At 43.0% G+C, this 20,886-nt stretch overlaps 1 protein-coding gene across 3 annotated transcripts in view; it reads right to left on the reverse strand.

Moving 5' to 3' along the window:
• Positions 1 to 19,805, reverse strand: part of lrig1 (leucine-rich repeats and immunoglobulin-like domains 1) — a 40,937-nt gene extending 21,132 nt beyond the window's left edge. Inside the window, exons 1-4 of one of the 3 annotated variants that reach the window (XM_020592920.1) lie at positions 19,632 to 19,805; positions 18,651 to 18,739; positions 8,083 to 8,154; positions 5,660 to 5,734 (exon numbers count right to left, since the gene is read on the reverse strand). In XM_020592920.1, the coding sequence (XP_020448576.1) occupies positions 5,660 to 5,734; positions 8,083 to 8,154; positions 18,651 to 18,739; positions 19,632 to 19,634 (239 nt within the window). In that variant the 5' untranslated portion in view covers positions 19,635 to 19,805. The other 2 variants (XM_020592921.1, XM_020592919.1) reach the window with 2 other exon arrangements.
• Between the last annotated feature and the right edge of the window lie 1,081 nt (positions 19,806 to 20,886).

A 20,886-nucleotide genomic window follows, 5' to 3' on the forward strand; every position in this document is an offset into this window, starting at 1 on the left:
GAGAGAGGGAAAAGGTAAAAAGACCCAATCATAGCCCTGGAGGAGAAAAGGATTGTGGGAAACACTGCTGACAGCCAAAGGGGATAGACATACACTCACAAGCAGGAAATCACTTGTCAGCAGTGCACATGTAAGGCCACAGGGGACACCAGAAACCCAAACACATCTCTACTCTAATGCAAACATACAGGCAGAAAAATGTATACAGTAGGTATTTAATATGCAAAGCAGACAGGTAAACAGAATACACAGACAGGCACCCATTTTGCTACACAAGCAGTCTGTGAGTGTGTGCGAGTCTGTTAGAAGGCCAGTGTTATCTGAGCATACATGAAAGTCTTTGCTAAATGATATGTTTGCCACATGCTAGGTGCTAACTAGTGATGGGAATTTAATTTAGTCATTTGCATGACTGAAAAACAAAACAATAGAAGCAGGCAAGTCAGAGAGCAAGAAAACAAGTCAGCGATCAGATAAAGTATGTTTCTGGGATGAAATGGTTAATGGTGTCACAGTAAAATTACTGAAGGTTAGTATTCAATTTTAAATATCATCAAAACCGTGGTCAGACAGTGCTTTGAAAACATCCCTGATGAAGGGTTAAATACTGTCCAGGATCAACAAAGTTAGCTAAAGGTTCTCAGACATAAGCGCAGTATGCATCGTGGGTTTGTTTGGGTCAGTGAAAACATGGCGGAATGCTGTGATGCACCAAGCAACAACGCTCTGGAGACTTTTCATCCATCTAAGACGACTAAGTGTTAAGTGTGGGCATACTTTTGGCTTTTACAAGAGTCCCAGGTGAGACCCTGTCTGCAGGACATGCAGGAAAAAAAAGTGCTGCAAAAGGATGCAACATTGCAAATAATAACAACGATGCACTTGCTGCATTTTCAAAATAAAACCTTAAACGAATGATTAATGTTGTAAGTATATTTTAAAAATTTTCATCATATTGTTAACAGTACTGTGATAATACTGATAATTTGTCACTATAATCGTTATGTTAAATTTTCATACCAGTACATCTCCAGTACATTTCTTTAGTGCTTCTTTCAAGTTTCAGAAAGCAGGCGCACACACACACACACACACACACACACACACACACACACACACACAACAGGCCAGTTACCAAGCTTTATGTACTGCGGACCATGCAAGTGGCATCCTAGTGTATTAACAGAGCTAAGCATATGGTTGCTTGCCTGTCTGCAAGTCCTGTAAGTTCATCATGTTCGATTACTGCATTTACCTGACAAGCCAGTCAAAAATTCCTTTCCCACTACAATTCACTACAGTGATTGTTACTGAGCCACCCCACTCTCTCTCACACACTCACCCTCTCTGTTATACTCTTTTACACCAAGAAATTAGTGTTCATCCTTCATTTTCCAACATGGAGCTAACCTGCTTGGGATCCATTTTACCCAAATCTGATGACCTGCATGTATGTCAATATTTCAAGGCATTTACACAAGATGAGGGCAAGATGCATACAGTATCTGGCAGTTCATCGTGTCACGATCTTCTCTGAGGGTGTCCAGCTCGACTCCCTGTCATAAAATGGCCCATATTAGAAGAGGAAATTTGAACAAAACTGCAACACTAACTCACTCGATTCATGGGCAGTTTTATAGTGTTAGGGAAAAAATGTGTGTGTGATTGTGTTTGACAGAAAGAGCAACACCAAGAGCAAGTGCTCTACCAGTCAAGCTTGTCAAAACAAGGTCAGTCCCTCCTTTCTTCAACCAGCACATGGACACACACACGCACACTGTCCTTTAAAGGTGTCTGGGAGGAGGTGGGGGGATCACACCACAGTGGACCACCTAAATAAATAGTGGCAGAAATGGTTAAAGATGAGCCATGCAAGCACGCCTGTGCAAACACACATACAGACACACACACAAGACAAACATCACATGCACACATGGGACAGAGCAACAAACAGTGGCTGAAGTGAGCATGAGCAAAGGAGGGAGGGAAGGAATGGGGGAGGAGAATGAAGGGGTGAGGAGGGGTCACCAGCTGTTGACCTTTGATGGGAAAAACAGATTAGTCTCAAACTGGTGGGAGAGGCTGACCTCTCTCACTCTCTTACACCGTTCTTCTTCCACTAACCAAATTCCCTCTCCTCTGTCCCCCTCTCCCCCTCCCACGGTCAGAGTCCAGCTGTGTGTGAGAAGCAGATAAAGCCTCGGTGCTCAGTGTGTTTGAAGTCTGCACATACAATAGCAGCGTTTATAAAAACTGATTATCACACGACTAGTGACATTTCTGATAAAGAGGAGCTCGGTTCCCTCTTGTCCTCTTTGATGTCCAGGGGTCTCATTTGCTCTTGAGTCCACTTAATTCCAAATCTCATTACCATGCCCCATTGACCATCTGATTATCATAAGTCAGGCTCATTTTGACACTTCTTTTGATGTACGGAAAGTGCATCAGGGGTTTACACTACCATGCCCATTCTCCTGTTTCCTATGTCATCTTTGGAAGTGCATGTTTGGCTCACCCCTATTCGTTTGAAGCTGGACAAAAGGAGAATTATTTCAAAATCAGATCATCCAGCGGACCATATGATTTCTATCCCAAGCTGTTTTAAAAAGGCCCCTTTGATGCTGACTAGAGAAGCACTGAGCACACTGGGAAAGTTTGTGCTGCTCTGCTGTCACTCAGCTTCCTGTTGCTTCTCTTTTGCCACCCTGACATCCTGGGAGAGATTGGGCTCACCAAGTGCACAGTGGAGGTAAGTGAGCCTGGTATATGGTCTTTGGTTGGTTACATTAGAAGCTTCTGATTGCTCAGGTGAAATTTCTCTTAAGATTAAACTATGTTCTTATTAAGATACAACCATCCAGTCAGGCCTATTTGTGCTTAATGAATTTTACAAGAGCTGCAGTGACCAAAAGGAGCTGCATGCCACTCACTTATCGCTTCTTAGTCCGCCTGCACCTTTTAAGACTACTAATCTTTATTTTAGGATACTGTCCTCCCACAGAGGTTAGTCATCATAGTGCAAACGCTCAAAGATTCCGAATCCGATAGCTCAGAACAGCCTTTGGCTGATAAGAAGATGATGACTGTAAATGTTATGGTATGCAGTATTAAATATACTTTAACTGATAAAATGCTTATTTTAAAATGCATTTCTAAAGGAACAATGTAAAAATCTAACCATCTCTTAAATCTTTGTTTGTTTTGTGTCTTGACTGAGAAACCCTTCCTTTTTCCATCTCCCATTATGATCAATGTTCCCATGTTGCTTTATTCTGTGGCACAGGAGAATAGTGATGATGATAAAAACTTGTCACATGCTATAAATATTGTTTTTCAATTACTGTCCCTTCCCTAGCACCTAGTTTGTTCCATTTAGAAAGCCCGACATCCTGCAAACCTGTCATTTACTTTAACTACTGAACGTGCTAAATTCTATAAGCACTTATCACTGTCATTTCTATCCAAGAGCGCAAACCTTGTCAGCAGCTAGCTAACTGATAAACTGACTCAGAGGCAGTCAGACTGTCCGACAGTAGCAACCACATATAATGGGCACTCAGCCTTTTGGGGAGTTTACTGTCAGATGAGAGGGTGAAGACAGATTCTCCATCCATTTGCTTGGGTGGATCTGTGTGTGTTCAAGTCACTGTCTCACAGAAACTTGTAGTCAGACGACATTCCAGACTCTAACCAGCGGCACATGAATACTGCCCTGCTGCCTATACTGCTGCCATTGCCAGGGTAGACACACAACAACTCTCACACGTCAGAGGGCTTAGTGATTGGCAAGTCAGAGAGAGTGCACTGACTGGGAATAACAGCGAGTCCGAGTTCACCTCTTGCTTCCCTGTTTTTCTCTCCATACCCTCCTACAGCTTCCTCCACTACTGCTCCTTAACCGTTGCTCTTTCGACATGTGGTGATGTCACCCTAATCTGACATATTCACATCGCCCTATACCTCCCCCCACTCCCTGTTTTCTCATCCTTCCTCCCCAGCTCACTGTCACACATTTTACTGTAAGCCATGTGACTGACAGCTGCAGCTGCAAGCATTTCACTTCAGCTGTGTGGCTTTGTAAAGATCTGACCCTCCCCTCCAGCCTGCACTCCCATCAGGCCCACAGGCCTTCCCCCTAGCAACAGGCTTCAAGTCAAGCCAAAAAAAGCCACCCCGATCATTTGGAGGGGCTGCAACTTGGCATAGTTTGTGCAAGTAAAGGTTACCTTGCTCCAGTCTGTTCTGTATCAAAAGCAAAGTGAACAGGAGTTTTTGCTGAACCCTCCAGATCCGCACGGACAAAAAATTTAATGAGACAAAATAAAAGTTGCACAGTAACAGCTTTGGAAACATGGCATTTTAAGAGACAGTTGTCAAGAGTCAGACCTCAGCCTACAGAAATATTCCGACCACATTAGTGCATCACAACCAATTCTGAGAAGTACACAGATGACACACAGGGAGAGGCGAAGGGGTGACCCCCACTGCTGAAAATGATATGATAATGGCAATGACACAGGAAGCAGCAGCTGCATATTTTTCTACCATGTCAGCATGCTAGCATGGTGTGAAAGCAAACACACAGAGTGAGGCTAATGGCTAGCACTAAGATGAGGGGGTTAACTTTCCTGTCAGGTTGAGTGAGATGTAAGAATGTTCCCCGGTTTCAGGTGAAGAAAAAACTGTGGCATGCTGGGAAACAACAGTCCATCCAATAGATGATACAGGTAGAGCTCTGTCACTGTCACTGTGCTTGTGTGTTTTTAGGATTGGAAACATACCAAAAAACACTGCCAGTTATTTTTAATGTTTTGTAATAAGTTTATCAGCTTTGCCTTTCACTGTTTTGTGAGCACTGCTGCCTTTAGACATTCTTGAGCTTCACAGGAACAGAAAATTGCTAAGATACTATTGAAGAGTTACAGTAAGTGTGTTGAATTTATAATGAAGTCTGGGTCCTTTAAACATTGCTTAATTACCAGTACCTCGATTATTTTTAGTTTACTATTAATACATTTAGCTTCAAACTTTATAAATTTCAACTGTTACCATAATAACATTTAGCATGATACATTTCTGTGCATCTTCCTCAAACTCTGGCATTTGCTGGCTTCCACATGGCAGCGAGTCCCCAAACTACCACCTTCTCTCCACGAGTTTCCCTCAGCAGTGTTAAAATAAGACTTGACGGGTTACTGAGCTTACGTGTGTGGCAGACACACCCTTCCCAAATAGGGCAGTAAATTTCTAGTGAGATGCCAGGGCAGGCAGTCCCCCACAGGCACAGTGTCACAACTGGGAAAGACTGAGCTGGACCTATACAGGAGCTGACACTCCAAGCAGCCAGCACTGCCCACTGCAGACAAGACCACACAGACTGCTAACAAGACTAGTCAGTTACTTGACCACAGACTAATGACTCAAGACAGAACTCCATATTTACACCAACAGAGTTCTAGTGAAGATGGGATTTTTGAAGACATTTTACACAAATGAGTCACATTATTTGCTGATGTCACATGACTGCAGCGTTACTTCTGAAATATATATGCATCCTCAACAGAGTGGAAGAAACTATTTCAAGAGCATTTCAAAGAGCCTGCCGAGAGAGCCAGATCATTCTAGTGCCATGTTCAGCAGTAAATGAGCCAGTACTCACAGGTAGAGTGATACAATCTTGGAAGCAGCCTGTCCTAAGTCCGGTATGGAGGTCAGTGTATTGTGATCCAGCCGCCTGAAAGTGACAAACACACACAGAGTAGTAGATTAGAGAAGAAAACCTTACAAAGCTGTTTTTTATGAAGCACATGAAGCACATTTGACACGACACTTGACATTATACTGAAAAAAAATATAAAACAAAAAAAAATAAGATGCACAGAAAACATCCTTATTGGTGAAACTAAACAAAAATAAACTCTTTTAAATGTTAAATTTAGACAAAAAAAACTGTCAAGTATTTTCTACACAAATTGTATATCAGAATCATCTTTTTCACATTTTCTTCTATTTTTGCTAATGCAAAATGCTGTGTGGAGATTTTGGTCAGAGGGGCAGCAGCCCTCTATTGGACCTGGGGAAAACACTGGCGAGGGAAGAGAGTGGGGGCCCTGGTTTAGTTATGACAGAGAGGGACCCGGACGCCGCTCGTGTCAATCCATCTAGTGACTCTCCACTCTCTAGCCAACAAAATGAATTTACTTCTTCTCATCAACCAGACTACCTGACTTCTCACGCTCTGCTACTCTATGCTTCATGGAGACTTGGCTCAGCGACTCCATCGCGACAGTGTGATACAAATACCGGGGTTCCAGGTATACAGAGGAGATTGTGCAACAGAGTTATCCAAGAAAACAAGAGGAGGCAGAATCTGCTTCTACATAAACAAAAGCTGGTGTAAAGACAAAACTGACTTAGAGACTCTTTTCATTGTCTGCAAACCATTTTATTCTCCCAGAGAATTTTCAACATTCACTCTGGTCAGAGTGTATATAAGACGGCAACATGTCAGTTGTCCCACCAGGGACAAAAACACATTGGACTACTGCTACACAGTAATAAAAGACACCTATCACTCTGTCCCCCGTGCAGCCCTTGGACTCTCTGATCACTGCATGGTCCATCTCATCCCAACCTGTAGGCAGAAACTTAAAGCTATGAAGACTGTGGTCAAAACAGTGAAGAAATGGAGCAGGCAAAGTCAGAACTATAAGCCTGGATGAACATACTGACAATGTGACGTCTTACATCAACTTTTTGTGAAGATGTGTGTGCCCACCAAGACCATCTGCACATACGACAACAACAAGCCCTGGTTCATAGTAAAACTCTAGTAGCTTTGTCGTGCCAAAGAGGAGGCCTACAGAAGTGGGGTCAGGATCCTGTTCAGACAGGCCAGGAACACATTGACAATGGAGATCAGAGTAGCAAAGAGTGGCTACTCCAAAAAGCTGAAAAAAACTCCTTCTTCTGTGTAGAGGAATCCAACAAATCACTGGAGCTGTGTGGAGTCCCCTCCTGCTTCAAATGCTCTACCATCATCACGGTTCCAAAGAAACCCTGCATCAGCGGACTGAATGACTACAGACCTGTTGCCCTGACATCTGTAGATACATATGAAGTCATTTGAAAGACTAGTGTTGGCCCATCTGGAATACATTGTAGACCCCCTTCTGGACCCCCTGCAGTTTGCCTATTGGGCAAACAGGTCACTGTATGATACAGTCAACATGGCACTGAATTACATCCTGCAACACACAGACTGCCCTTCCTGTATCAGCAGAGTTCTTCAATCCCTGGGCTCCACTGTCTCCAAGGACCTGAGTGGACGTCCAACATCTGCGCCATCACCAAGAAGGCACAGCCAGACGAACTTCCTACACCAGCTCAGGAAGGTGTCAATACAGTTCTACAGAGGAATCATCAAGTCTGTTCTCTGCTCATCCATAACTGTCTGGTTTGGTTCATCAACCAAACAGGACAGGAACAGACTCTAGCAAACAGTCAGGGCTGCAGAAAGAATCATCGGTGTCAGCCTGCCCTTCATGGAGGATCTATACTTCTCACTGGTCAAAAGGAGGGCAGAGAAAATTTCTGCAGACCCCTCACATCCTTGGCACGAACTGTTTGAACTCTTCCCCTCTGGATGCCGCTTTATAGGTGTGTTCAACACACCTGGCCTATAAAGCTGATTCTGATATTTTAGATGAGATGCCACAGTGTTCTTATACATGCAACTAAATTCAGTCAAACCTTGTGTAAATCAAGAGATGTCAAACACGACTTGTCACGTCTGCTGCAGAGCGAGTAGTCCTTTTAAAAACCAAAAATAACATAGGAGTGAAACAGATGTCAGGGAGCATATGACCAGCTGGCTAGCCTGCCAAAGGTGTCACCAGTGTGTGTCTCACCAGTTAGCCCCTCATATGTGTGTGTACGAGTCTTGTGTACTGGCCTTGACTGACAGTGAACGAAGCCCTCTCCTCACCATACAAAATATTTACAAGGCGTAACATAACCAGAGTTCCATTAGAAAAAGTGTTCAGTGGAAATTGTGTGAGTATTCTGTTGGTGACTACTTACAGCTCTCTCAAGTTGGGAAGGTTGTCAAATGCTTCAACACTGATGGTGGTCAGCTTGTTGTGGCCGAGATTTCTGGGGAAAAGTAAACAAATGATTTGTTTGACAGCAGACAGTGGAGAACAGTTAATATTGAAAATGTCAAATGTCCAACATTATTTTCATAACTTTCATTGTATTGTCACAATTTTTCAGTAGTTCAAATAAAGATCCTGATCAATAGCAACAAGTATTCCTCCCATCTGACAAACAACCTCATCCATCCACATTAAATATGCCTGAAAACACTGCAGTACATCAATTCAGTGGGCCTTCCAGGAGGGCCCGGATCAATAATATTGATACAGTGTCTCTCTCTCCTGGCTCACCATCCTAACATAACCCAGAGGCCATTCATCAGCAGCAGTCAATTTGCACTTTAAGCAAACAATTTATTTAACAGCTGACACTTGACTTGTATAGGGGCTTATTAGAGAGTGAGTTGTCCAGTGATAAAGCATTATTGCTGCCACAGAGCGACTGAAGGGGAGGTGGCATGTGTGCGCACCTAACACACATCTGCATTTCAGATTGAGCCTCCCATGCCATATGAATCAAATTTATTTCTCACATTAACAAGTGCTATCTCTGTCACACACACACACCCAGACACACCTCCTGCGTTGCTGGCATGCAGCCTGCCTGTTGGCAAAGAGGAGGCTGCAGTGAGAACAGTGTTCGTGTTTGTGTGATGGGGTTAGGCTAGGCGAGACAAAAGGAGCCCACAGCTCCGGACCACCTGCCTCCCGCCCCTCCGTCCCTCTGTCCAGACGCGAGACGGCACAGGAATGTTTCACAGTCCTGCCGAGAGATGGCCGCTGGTTCCCAGAGGCTGGGGACACTTACCTGACACAACACATTCCTCACCCTCTTGTCCCACTGCAGGGGGAGAGGGGGATTTGAGGCTGAACTCTGAGCACAAGCTTTTGTCATTGACGTTTCCCTTTTGAGAAAGTGAGAGTGGATATAAAGCAAGCTAATGTCTCACATCATAGACACTCCACTTTTAAATACTATTTATGCCTATTAATCTCCCTCTCCATCTCACTTGACAGATTTCCTTTATTTGTATTCTGTACTTGATCACAGATAATGACAGTCTCCATTCCCAGTTCTCCCTCCCTGCGAGTGTGTGACGAGATAATAGCAGAGCATGTGTCTGCCTTCCAGGCATAGGCCTGACAGGGAGGTGTGCACATGTGTCTGTACTATGATTATTTAGTGCGGAACCTGCCATTGTGGCCGAGATCACTAAATTGTCCCCTGCAACAGGAGGCAATTACCTTGTTACGGTGAGGCTAAGTGGGAAAAAAATAAAAATAAATCCCACAGCTTTCCTATGGGCCGCCTCTGCCCGGAGGTACATATATTCACCCAACGCACACACTCAGCACGGACAGGATGAACTTGGGAGCGTGTTGTCATATGGTAAAGTTATCAGCAGTTTTATCACCCTGCTTTTGGCACAAAACAGGTCAAGAAATTTTATTAGTGAACACTGAATTACAAGCAAATAAAATGCACCCAGGAACACCGTCTCCAAAAAAAAACTTTTCTGTGCATTTAAAGATGGAGGTAATTGGCTGTGCACATTTGTGGGCATGAAGCACAAAGCTCAAGAAAAAGGAAAGCTAAACACAGGGATGACCAAAAAAAAAAGTCATGTCAGAGGGCCAAACCTGTAGTACTGGTGCAAAAGACCACAGCAACAAATAAACTGGCCCTTTGTGCGTGTACACAGGCATGCATGTGCCTCTTTCTAAGTCACCTATGGTGTTTACACAACTGAACCTTTTCCTCACCATCTCATTCAGCCAGATTTTATTTTCTTGCCTATCAGATGAGATAAGCTTCACAGTGTTTTAACACCTACTGTATGAATTGATGGTGATAACACTGGTTTCCCGCCCTTTCCTGCTCCCTTCCCCCCTCTTTCCTGCAGGAGAGGTGGGGTTGGCTGCTTCAGCCCTAAGTGTGGTTAATGCTGTCCAGAAAGTGACCTTAAAATCATGCTGTTTCTGGAAGAATTTGCTGAGTCGAGACCTAGAAGTCATTCCAGTTTCTGACTTCTTCACAGGGGGAGAGATGTGGACACCAGATCAGCAGAAACATAAGGAGAAAAATGAGAGCCATCTATAGAACTTGTCAAACTCAACAACAGGTGCAGGGAACAAACCAGCGATGGCACAACACAGCTTTCATAGCTTCACTTCGTATAACTCAACCAGTTAGAAAAGGATGTATATCTGAGATAAGAACAGGTGCTGATTAAACACTACAATGTGGTTTAGTGCTTCGAACACTGCATTCTATCGTATGATACAACTAGTTTAGACAAATGGGCAGGGTTGTTTGACATTAGTCAGCGGGATCAAAATCAAAAGCACCCTAAGCTAGGTATTTAACCAAAGAAGTGTGTGATCATTTAAGGTGGCATGTTGAGCCATGTACCAGTCTAAACACTGACTTCAAACTGCTGTTGACTGGTACGTTCTTGGCTGATTTTTTTATATTCAGCCAATTAAACTATTCACATTTGAAGACAATAATTAAAATGAAATTACTAAATAGGATATTTAATTATCTTGTTACTACTCTCACTAATGGCTAGTTTACAGGCATCATTTACTGTAAATACCATCAATTTAATGAATTGATGTTTTCTTTTTTAAACAACCATTAACTCCCACCTAGAAAAGAAGAAGTCCCTGATTGAAGTGAGAATACTCAAGCTGAAGTTGCTTAATACCAAGAACACTCACAGCCACAATAAACAGGCTACATTTAATAGGAACTGTCTATGGAACAGCCAACATTTCAGCTGTGTTCTGACAAACTGCTGGCCACCACTGATCACACAGGTCAGCCTAACCTCTTCTTGTCAGCAGAACTGAAGAGACACAAAACGAGGGCAGCTGGAGTGACGGCTGGTCTGGGATAAGGAGGCACAGTCACACTCCCACCTTCCAGCCCCGCCTGGCCAGCACCACCCAAACAATAACCACACACTGTTACATGTCAGGAGGAACACATTTCTCTCTGGAACACTATATAAGTTTTAAAACGCAAGGCTCTAACACAGTAACACCACAAAGAAGATCAATGGTAATGTCAAAAGCAAACAAATAATCAACCACCTGTTGCCACTAAGCTTTGTCACTAGTTCTGAAACAGTTAATGAATCAACGCAAATTTAACTGGTCATGACTATTTAGATTAATTTATTTTATTATACTAAACAAAAATAATTGCTAGAACAACTAATAATCAGTCAGCTGCTGGAAGCAAACATTAGCTTAAATCAGATAAAGCATGATAAACCCATAAAAGGCCTGTGTGACTAAGCAAACTGTCTTAGAGAGAAAGTAGGGCTCAGCAGCTGCAGTAGATGGTCATCACTGGACCACGCGGCTGATTCGACATTTAAAACTCATTAAATAGATTTTAAAAAAAAATAGCTGTGTTAACAGTGCTGTGGGAGTAGGGAACGTCTGGGAGTACAGTGATGTCATAGCATATGACACTATGCTTGTAAGTCAGAGCGCAGTCTGTATGTGGGAGAGCGGAGATATGGATAGGGAGGACGAGAGCGGGGACTTACACATACAGAGATACATCATCATTATCGTTCCCATTTCTACACTAGATAAATGCAGTTTGAACTTTGCTTGCTGAAAGTGTGAAGTGATGTCAGTGATGAGCCTTCTGTAGACAAAGACCCTTTAATGCGGTCGATTTCAGAGCATCATAAAACTAGTCAAATAATAACCTGCGTGTCGGAGAGGCGAGCGCGCACACACGCACACAACACTCTTCCTGTCATTAAGGGCCAGTTTATAGCCAGACAACTGTAGTGAGTGTACATAAGTCTAACACCAGATCCAGGCCACCATTTTACACACTAGTCAAATGAAGGAAGGAGAGCGGCAGAAAAAAGTCAGTGTCTTATCAAGTCTGACAAGGTTAAAAGCACAAACTGCCACACAGAGATTTGCTATATTAATGATGAATGTGAGCTACTGAAACCTGTGTAAAAACACCAGCATGTCTAAGATATTGGAAAGACGAGGAGAGCTTAGGTGTAACATCAGATATGTCGCACTAATAGGATCTTTCATCATTTGTATTACAGAGCCCCCACCCACACACACACACACACACATTACACAGCTCAACAAAGGAGCTGCTCCAGGCTTTAAAATAAGTTAGGATAGGAGCATGACTGCGCTTCTGAAGTTTTCCTAGAAAGGAAGGCAGGCCACATCTTGGGGCCACGTGTACTGCCGTTCTCCCCGCTGCCAGTTTGGGGCTGAAGCAGGAGACGGGCCAGGGCTGTCCAAACAGACAGGCATAGGGTTGAGTAAGGGGTCTGCATTAGCTCTAGGCACCGCTTAAAAGATAACCTGTGGCCAGGCCTTACAACACCAGCTTGAACGGTCCAGCTGAGAAGCACGATGATGCCATCCTCACTGCACATATGTACATGCAAGCCTTGTCCAAATTCTCACAGGACCTCGCTCCTGCGTTAAACACTGGACTGTATGATAACACTGTAATTTGTTACAAATGGCACCAGACTGCTTCGTTGTGAGTTAAAGGAAATGAGTGTCTCCAATTAATCTGAAAGAATAACATAAATATGTGTGCTCTTTAGTGGGGCTATTGTTTTAGTACAGTGCAGACAGCTAACCTTATGTTCTCGACTTCAAAGTGGAGAAAAAGACTGATGGTTAGTCCGTTTTTTCCCTGCTTACTGTTTGTTATACTAGCAAAGTAATAATTACACTCCAGCCAGTGAAGAGAAAAGCGTCTAAATAGTGGACCAGGCTGTCCTTACAATCTAACTGCATGTCAATGTGTGGCTGTCAGACAGCGAAGCTCCTTTTTACAGTAACAGAAAGTACAGGGGCTAATATGGGGGGGTTAAAAATGTTTGGCTCAACTTAGAACTTCCAGCTACACAGCCTGTTTTCTGGGGCTGCTTTTCTTGCACAGTACCTCTCACTCTCTGTCCAAGTCACGCTTTTTTTCCTCCAACATCTTCTGCAGAGATCCAAACCCTTACCAGATGTAGCGAATTCACAGATGATTCATCGATCAAGCCCACTTTGTAGACACCGACTTCGGGGGAGAGGGAAAGGAGGGGGAAAAAAAGTTGGCACCTTGAAGTGTCTTCACAAAAGGGGCAATCAATTCTGCTGACTGGATTCCTGGAGAATGACTTGTGGCAGCAGCTGTTTGATTGCCATTAAAGCTGGTGCGAGGCCATAAGCTCATTCCATATCTTCGTGTTAATGTCAGGCTTTATGTGTTGTCATTAGAAAAGGGATCAACCTCAGTTATTCCTTCCTGATTTGGTCACGGCTAATGTTTTACATGGAACATCTCAACTTGTTAAAAGAGGATAAATTACTAGAAAAATACTTCTGCATTAAAATTCCACACAGGGACTCCCTGTACTTTAACGTAGCACCAAACAGTCTGATAATGGAAGGAAAAGTGAAGAGCAGCCGCTAAAAATCAGAGCCAGTGACAATCTTATCCTAAATCCTTCCAATCACTTGAGTTGTGACTTTAAAATACCTGCCAGAGGTATGTGCGAGTCACAAGACTAAGGAAACTATGACAATAAACAACTTGTTATAATCACTCCCCCAGTACCACAAGATTATAAGGCTCCATAGCAAGAAATGCCCTAGAAACCACAAAGTGCTCAGCCCTGCTGTGTGCTGCTGTGTCTCTGCCCCAGCTGCACAAATGTTCATCTGTTTAAATTTCTGCAGTTTAGTGTTCATGTTGTGCATCAGGTTCAAGCTCACAACACAATAAGGAATAGTAAAACCATGATAAAGACACTGAAACAGGAGCAAGCCTAGTCCTACTGTGGAAAAGATTAAGTAAAACACTGCCTAAAAATAAGGGGACTTGTGTCTGACAGTATGTGACACAGCAGCAGACGGTCCTGTGATGTTTCATTTCCTCTGGGTTTCTTCTGTGTGTTGCAACATGTGTGATGGTGGTTGAGGTTTCTGACCACTGACAGGACTTTCACCAACTAGTGGAACTAGCCTGAAGGCAGCAGCAGCAGACCGTGACATTGACAAAACACTTCCATGCGGTGGGCGGAAAATGTCCCCCCCACCTCCTCTCATATTCCCCCAGGCCAGGTGATCTGCTGAGCAGTCCCACAGCCAGCCAGCTGAGCTCCCAGCCTCTGTCAGGAAACCACCAACACAAACCAATTTCCTGAGGGCAGAAGCCAAAACCAACTTCTTGGGGTGGTGTTTACCAATAAGGCTGTACTGTGAGGTTTAAGGCTATGGCTCTGGGTTGAGCCACAGCAAAACATTCAGTATACACCAAGCATTATGGCCAACACTTTAGGACTTGGGAAACATGTTACAAACAGGATCTTCCAAGATCAGGCTGCCTCTTGCTTTTCACCAATGTGGAGATACAAGGACTCAGCACTGGCAAATGAAAATAGTCCATAAAAACCTGTCGCTTTCTGTAAAAGTCGAAGACAAAGGTTTTACAATCTCACATGAGAAAAGGTGGAGAGAAGCTGGTGAACAGAGACCATGAATCTGCTTGATCTCTATCCACCCACAGCGATCCCAGTGAAAGTTAGTAATGCTCATGCTTTTATTTACTTGCAAAATCCCATTACGCTGGTGGCACTGTGGGCTAAAATGCTTTTCATCCACATTACCATGGCTGCAAATAAGATAAGGCACCACTCCTAAAAGGGAATATGTGACTGCGTGAGAGCAAACTTGCTTTGAATGTTATTAGGCTATTCATCAATCAGAAACAATGGACAAGCATCTGAGACTGGTGGTCAGTTTATTAAATGTTAGAAGCACTGATGTAAAACAGCAAAGGATATGTTTGACAAATAAAATGTATGGCTGCTGAGACTTTAAAAAAAGGCTAGATCCGCCTTTAACCTCCGAAATTAACTCTTAAGACCTTGCAATACATTATCAGTCTATTGACACAGCAGAAAGAAAGAAAGAAATACCAGTAAGTTGTTAATACAGTGAAATGCTTTCTTTCCCCAAACAAAGTCAAACATCTTCCCATGACTCTAGCAAACCCTCAAGCCGTCACCATCTCTCCTTGTTAACTCAGTGTGCTCTGCCAGGATGTGCCAACGGCTTTGTTTCGCTTGAATCCTCATCAAGGCCACTTTCTCACAGGGGACCATTAAAATCAGGGTTCTGATGGGAGATTATTTTGACAAGTGGTAAGCGCTGGGCCGTTTTTCTTCACCTAGAGCCACAGGACTGCTGGGACTGCTACTGATGGATAAACTGCCAACCTGTGCCCTCTAGCCACACATGGTCTCTGAACACATATTCATCAAGTTCCCCAGAATCACTCCTACAAAGTGCACTGCAAGTGACTAATAACAGTGCTACATCACAGGAGGAAATGAGGTGACTGACGGCCTTGAAATTAAAATTAATCATGTCTTGCAGTTAGAAAGCTGAGTGGTATTATAAAGAAAAAACAAAACATAGAGCCACTTGTGGGGTAAGAGAACTACTTGCACTAAGCTCACGCCAGATTGTGACCCAACACTGTATATTATGGGTTAACCAGAATTCCTTTTTTTTTTAAAGCAGCTATAATCATTTTTATATGCTAACTCAGTAAAGACTCAGCTGGAGAAATTCCCACCTACGCTTGAAGCAATAAATTTATATGACCTCTTCATTATACTGACAAAACCCAGGAGACCACAAGTTTTCCTAATAGCTTTTTTAAATTCATGTTTGCTGGTGGGAAGATATTTTCTTGTTGACACAAACACTAAACTGTAAGACAATGTTTTCTGTGGAGTCAGTACTTTCTAACAACAATGCCTCCTTCCTTATTTCATACCCCAGTCATTTAAAAAAAAAAGACTGTTTGGCATTTTATACCTCCACTTCTCCCTCAAAGTGTCAATATGTCACCAATATCATTTGTCACCTGCACAAAATTTCATAAACATCTGCAACTCTCCAACATTCTGGTGAAGGCAGGACGACTCTCCTTCAGAACGACTTCCTTCTGTGAGCCGCTGTATAAATGCAACTCCTGAAGTAGGCTGCTACTGCGCTCTTCATTACTGTAATCCCAATTTAAGAGCCTGTATAAAGATAACTGTCACAGCTCTGTGACAGCACGATCATTCCTCACCGACACAAAAGGGTGAGAAATCTACATTCATTTTAAGTTGCATTTATCATCTATGATTGAACTATCTGTATTTTTCTGGCATCAAAGCAGAACTGTTAAAGCCAGTGAGTGGTTATACTGAACACATGTAAATGTATGACTAATTAGATGGTTTCTTGTTGATTAATACCTGCAGTAAGATGTTTTAACTATTGACCTAACTGCCAACTCCTACAGGTGTTTAGAGTTATGGAAATTTTCCTTGGATTCTTACATCTGAATTATGTAACTGAGAGTAAGAAAAGCAGGCCTATGGGTGACTTATGTTCACCGACATCCCTCAGTATCGCCCTCCCTACCATACAGCTGCTGCTGACTCCCTAGGGTAAACGTAACAGAGACAGTGGATTTAACACCGATACCACTTGACTAGGATGCCTGACAGTAGAAATGGACAACCACTTTGTTTAAAACCAAGGCACTGTGGAACTGACAGCTTCAACTATTACTGCTGCACTGTGCTATAACCCTTGCTTAATCAGCTTGTCATTTACAACACTGCAATTACAGTTTCCCTTTTTTCACCACAGGCAGCACACACATTTTTGTACCCATAACCTAAATAACTTACAAACCACTACACAAACAATAATTTAATCCACTCAAGTGGACAGGATTTGCCATAATGTGATCACAGTGAGCCACAAGTGAAATTGTCCATACTTGTCTCTTTGGGTTAATAGTAATCATTCACTAATCTGGCTCATTTACAGACCCCCAAGGAACAGAGCTGGTTCCCTTCCCTTTGAGTTACCTGCCAACAATATGTGACTATCTCAAGTGGTGTAGAAATGTGCAACCTAGGTGTTTTAAAAGATAATTTCAAAGCTATAAAACTATTCCCTTTCAAAGCAACAGCACGGCGGGTCCTTACATCTTGACTGATAAGATTTGGCCAAGATAAAAGAAGTAGACTCAAAGCGAGACTAGCCTCAAACAGGAACCTGTCATTACACAAACCAAAAGGTTTAGAGCAGCTGTTTCAGCTTGGACATTTGTCCCACTATAGCTGTCCATTGTCCACAGAGACAGGAGGAGCAGTGTGCATTGGCTAAGTGGTGCTTCAGCGCTATCGGGCTACCCAAGCATAAGTGCCATTAGTCCTGTTTTAGAGGAATTTTTAAAAGTTGCATTCCTCATTTCCATGGGGGAGATAAGCTACCTAACACAGGAACCTGGGAGCCAGATTTGTCCTTATGTCCTTGTTCTGTAACCCCACATAGATGTTGAAAGCTCTGCTACAAGATGTCTAATTGTCACTGAGGAGTCACTACTGCCACTGTATGTATTGGTTGCAGTACTGAGCAATTAAATGTTGATTGGGAGGACAAAGAATAGTGTTGTCTGTAAATAACTTTTCATTCAGCATGATAAGTGCTGAAGTTCCCTAAACACTGTATGGAGTTTAACAATAACAAAAAAAAATTTAAAAGCCTCAAACTGGCTGATTTCCTAAATGAGCTGACAGACAGGGTTTCAGCTGCTGTCACTCTTACCTTGAGGAGCCTATGCGTCATTTACAAGAAATTAAATTTGTGAAAGGCTGGCAGCGCAGAAACAGGGATTAGTATAATATCTGTCATAAATCTGAATAAATGATGAAGATGTTTTATTTATTCTGACATGCATGGGTCTATTTGTTTACTCGGAGGGAACAGTTTGTTCATGTGAATGCTGGTAACATTAACATATTTTTAGACAGAATATGACGAATAGAGTATGAAAGGTGTATGAATATTTGTGCATGTCCCTCTTCTCTGCAGATATAAGATACTACCAGTTATATTGCTATAAATAGAAGCCCAATGAAATAAACAAAAATCCAAAACGTCATTAGGCAACAGTGAAACAGACACTGGATTCTATCACACTCAAATAAGAATTTATTTCACTTGGGTTGCCCTGTCTGTTTAATTCATGACATTCCTAATCAAGTTACAACATGATCTTTAACAGCTTTGGGAGAAGTGTGTTTTTATTGGTTTCCAGAGTGGGCCCCCAGCAAAATTAGGAACAGTTCAACTTTATTCCTGACTAGCTCGCTCAGAGTTAATGTTATGAAGAAGGAATCCCAGTCTGACAGTTGCCCCAGTTCTCCGTGCAACAGCTAACAGACAATAAAGCATGATCGCCAAATTCTTCTCAGACGGGATTCCGGGAAAGAAAGCCCTGTTGACTCTGCTCCATTGCCTAATGGCTATTTATTTGTGTCTCTGACAAAAGTTTCTACTTTACTTTAAAAACACTGTTACCCCGTTATGGGTTGGTGAATGAACATACGGGGGGACTAAGCGCTTACTTACAAGGAAACAGTCCGGGCTGGAAGGTCCAGAGGCGTAGCTGTCAGCTCCAGATTGCTACAGTCCACCGAGTCTCCGCTGCAGGTACAGTTCTGGGCACACGGCAGATCCGAACAGAATCCATAACTATTAAACAGTTCGGCCACTAAAATTAAATAAATAACACAACGAGAAATGTCTCCTAATCGTCCCAGGGATGCCGCCATTTTGTATCCAGCTTTAATAGCGCGGCCGCTGAGGTCTCTCCTTGTATCCACAAACTGGAATATTAACGTAGCTTCGGAGACACTGAATTAATGTACAGCACATTAACTGTCCGCCCGACTCATGGAGAAGTGTATAAACAACGGCAGTGCAGCAAAAGGTTGTTCATCCCATTTACAGTCATTTAGGACACAAGATCCCCGGTCCAACTTTGTCCACTGCTTTCCGACGCGGGCTGGAAACCAAAGGTGATTCACAGATTAACCACCAAAAGTAGGCTACGGCGTCCAAAAAAGGCTGAAACTACGTTCTCGACAGGCTCACTGCTTTTAGTGACATGTTTGAAAACATGCAGCAGCAAAAGGACACCGTGCTCCCGTAAACCTCCCAAACTAACTGTTGATCAACAGAGCCAAGTCAAAACTCTTTAAAACCTAGCAAAAAGGGTGCACTGTGACTTCTGGTGGTGCTATCTAATGTCCACTGCAAAGCTGAAGATGTTGTAAAATAAGTTAAGACCCGCAGGAATAGTGCCGAAAACTCCAGCGTTGCTTTCTTAAACCGAGCGCTGCCTGTGTTCAAACCCCAAAGCACTTCACTGCTGTAGCCGCACAAAAGCAAACTTTGAAATAAGGTTAATAGCTACACTCCGTCCGCTCCATAAGAACTCAGCCAGCAGCTTATCAGGTACAGTTTGTGGTCACAAAATCTCGTCGATCCGATTAATAGTAAATCACAGCCCCCCTCCTTCCGACAGTGTACCAGCCATTTACCATTTACCATGAGTTTTTTCCTTTCTTGAGTTACGCTACTTTTCCTTTTTTTCGGAGCGGTCGTTCCGTAGTCCCACGTTGGATGCACAACAGCGCTTCCAGGGTCCTCCCATGGCTCCTCGCGATTGGCTGCTAGGATTTGACGGGCAGGTCAAGTCCTAATTTCATTGGTCGTTGCGGGTTGTCGGTGCCTCGAGGAGTTGGAGAGCCTTCATGCAGCTGTCAGTCGGCGGTTGTTGCCCCGCCTATGTTTTCCACACCGGGGTGTGAAACCGCACCACCTCCTCTCACTCTCACTGCTTCTTAAAGAGACAATCGCCGCTCTCAAGCTCTATAATCGCATTATAACAATCCTTAATAACATAATTGGTTTGAATGCCATAACAACTCTATTGGAAGTGTTTTTTAGTAAGACTGAGATCAAGCTTTACATGGAAAACAACAAATAAGCCTCCACCAGTTAATTTAACCTCACTCTGCAGCTTTGTAAACTATCACCAGTTTCATGTACTTATATTATTCACTTAATTTGAGGTAATCAGTTATTCAGTATGGTCATTTTTGTCACATTCTGAAGAATTCACTTAGTTCACGTTTTATTAAGGTCAGGTGTGTGTGCAATGTCAAAAAGTCAGCTTTCAGATGGAGACGTGCAATCAGTTGCAATGTGCATCTGCCTGTGCACTGTTAATGTTATTGCGTGTCATCTGAGCAGTGCCTACACATTTATTGAATTATGGCCCTAAAGTACAGTAGCCTACATCTTTTAAGGTACTCCTACTTCACATGAGCAGGCTAGTTTTCATTACTTTATATTCGGCTGGGCAGCATAATAAAACGTGATTAATTAGGTGTTTAGAATTTGTGTTGATACTTTTAAGATTAATTAGTAACTAGTAATTAAAAATGATGTGGAGTACCAAGGTACAAAATCAAAATAAAATAAGTAAAGTGCAAGTGGGCTATCTCAAAACTGGATTTAAGTACACCACTCAAATAAATGTATTTAGTTACATTACTCAGGGTGGATGAGATCCGCCCTGAGTACCTTAAGTCTCTGGATGTTGTTTCGCCACCTTGGTTGACACGCCTCTGCAACGTCGCATGGCGGTCGGGGACAGTGCCTCTGGACTGGCAGACCGGGGTGGTGGTCCCTCTTTTTAAGAAGGGAGACCGGAGGGTGTGTTCCAACTATAGGGGGATCACACTCCTCAGCCTCCCCGGGAAAGTCTATGCCAGGGTACTGGAGAGGAGAATTCGAC

Source organism: Monopterus albus, unplaced genomic scaffold (genome assembly GCF_001952655.1).
Source record: "Monopterus albus unplaced genomic scaffold, M_albus_1.0 scaffold18.1, whole genome shotgun sequence".
In the NCBI taxonomy this organism is placed as follows: domain Eukaryota; kingdom Metazoa; phylum Chordata; class Actinopteri; order Synbranchiformes; family Synbranchidae; genus Monopterus; species Monopterus albus.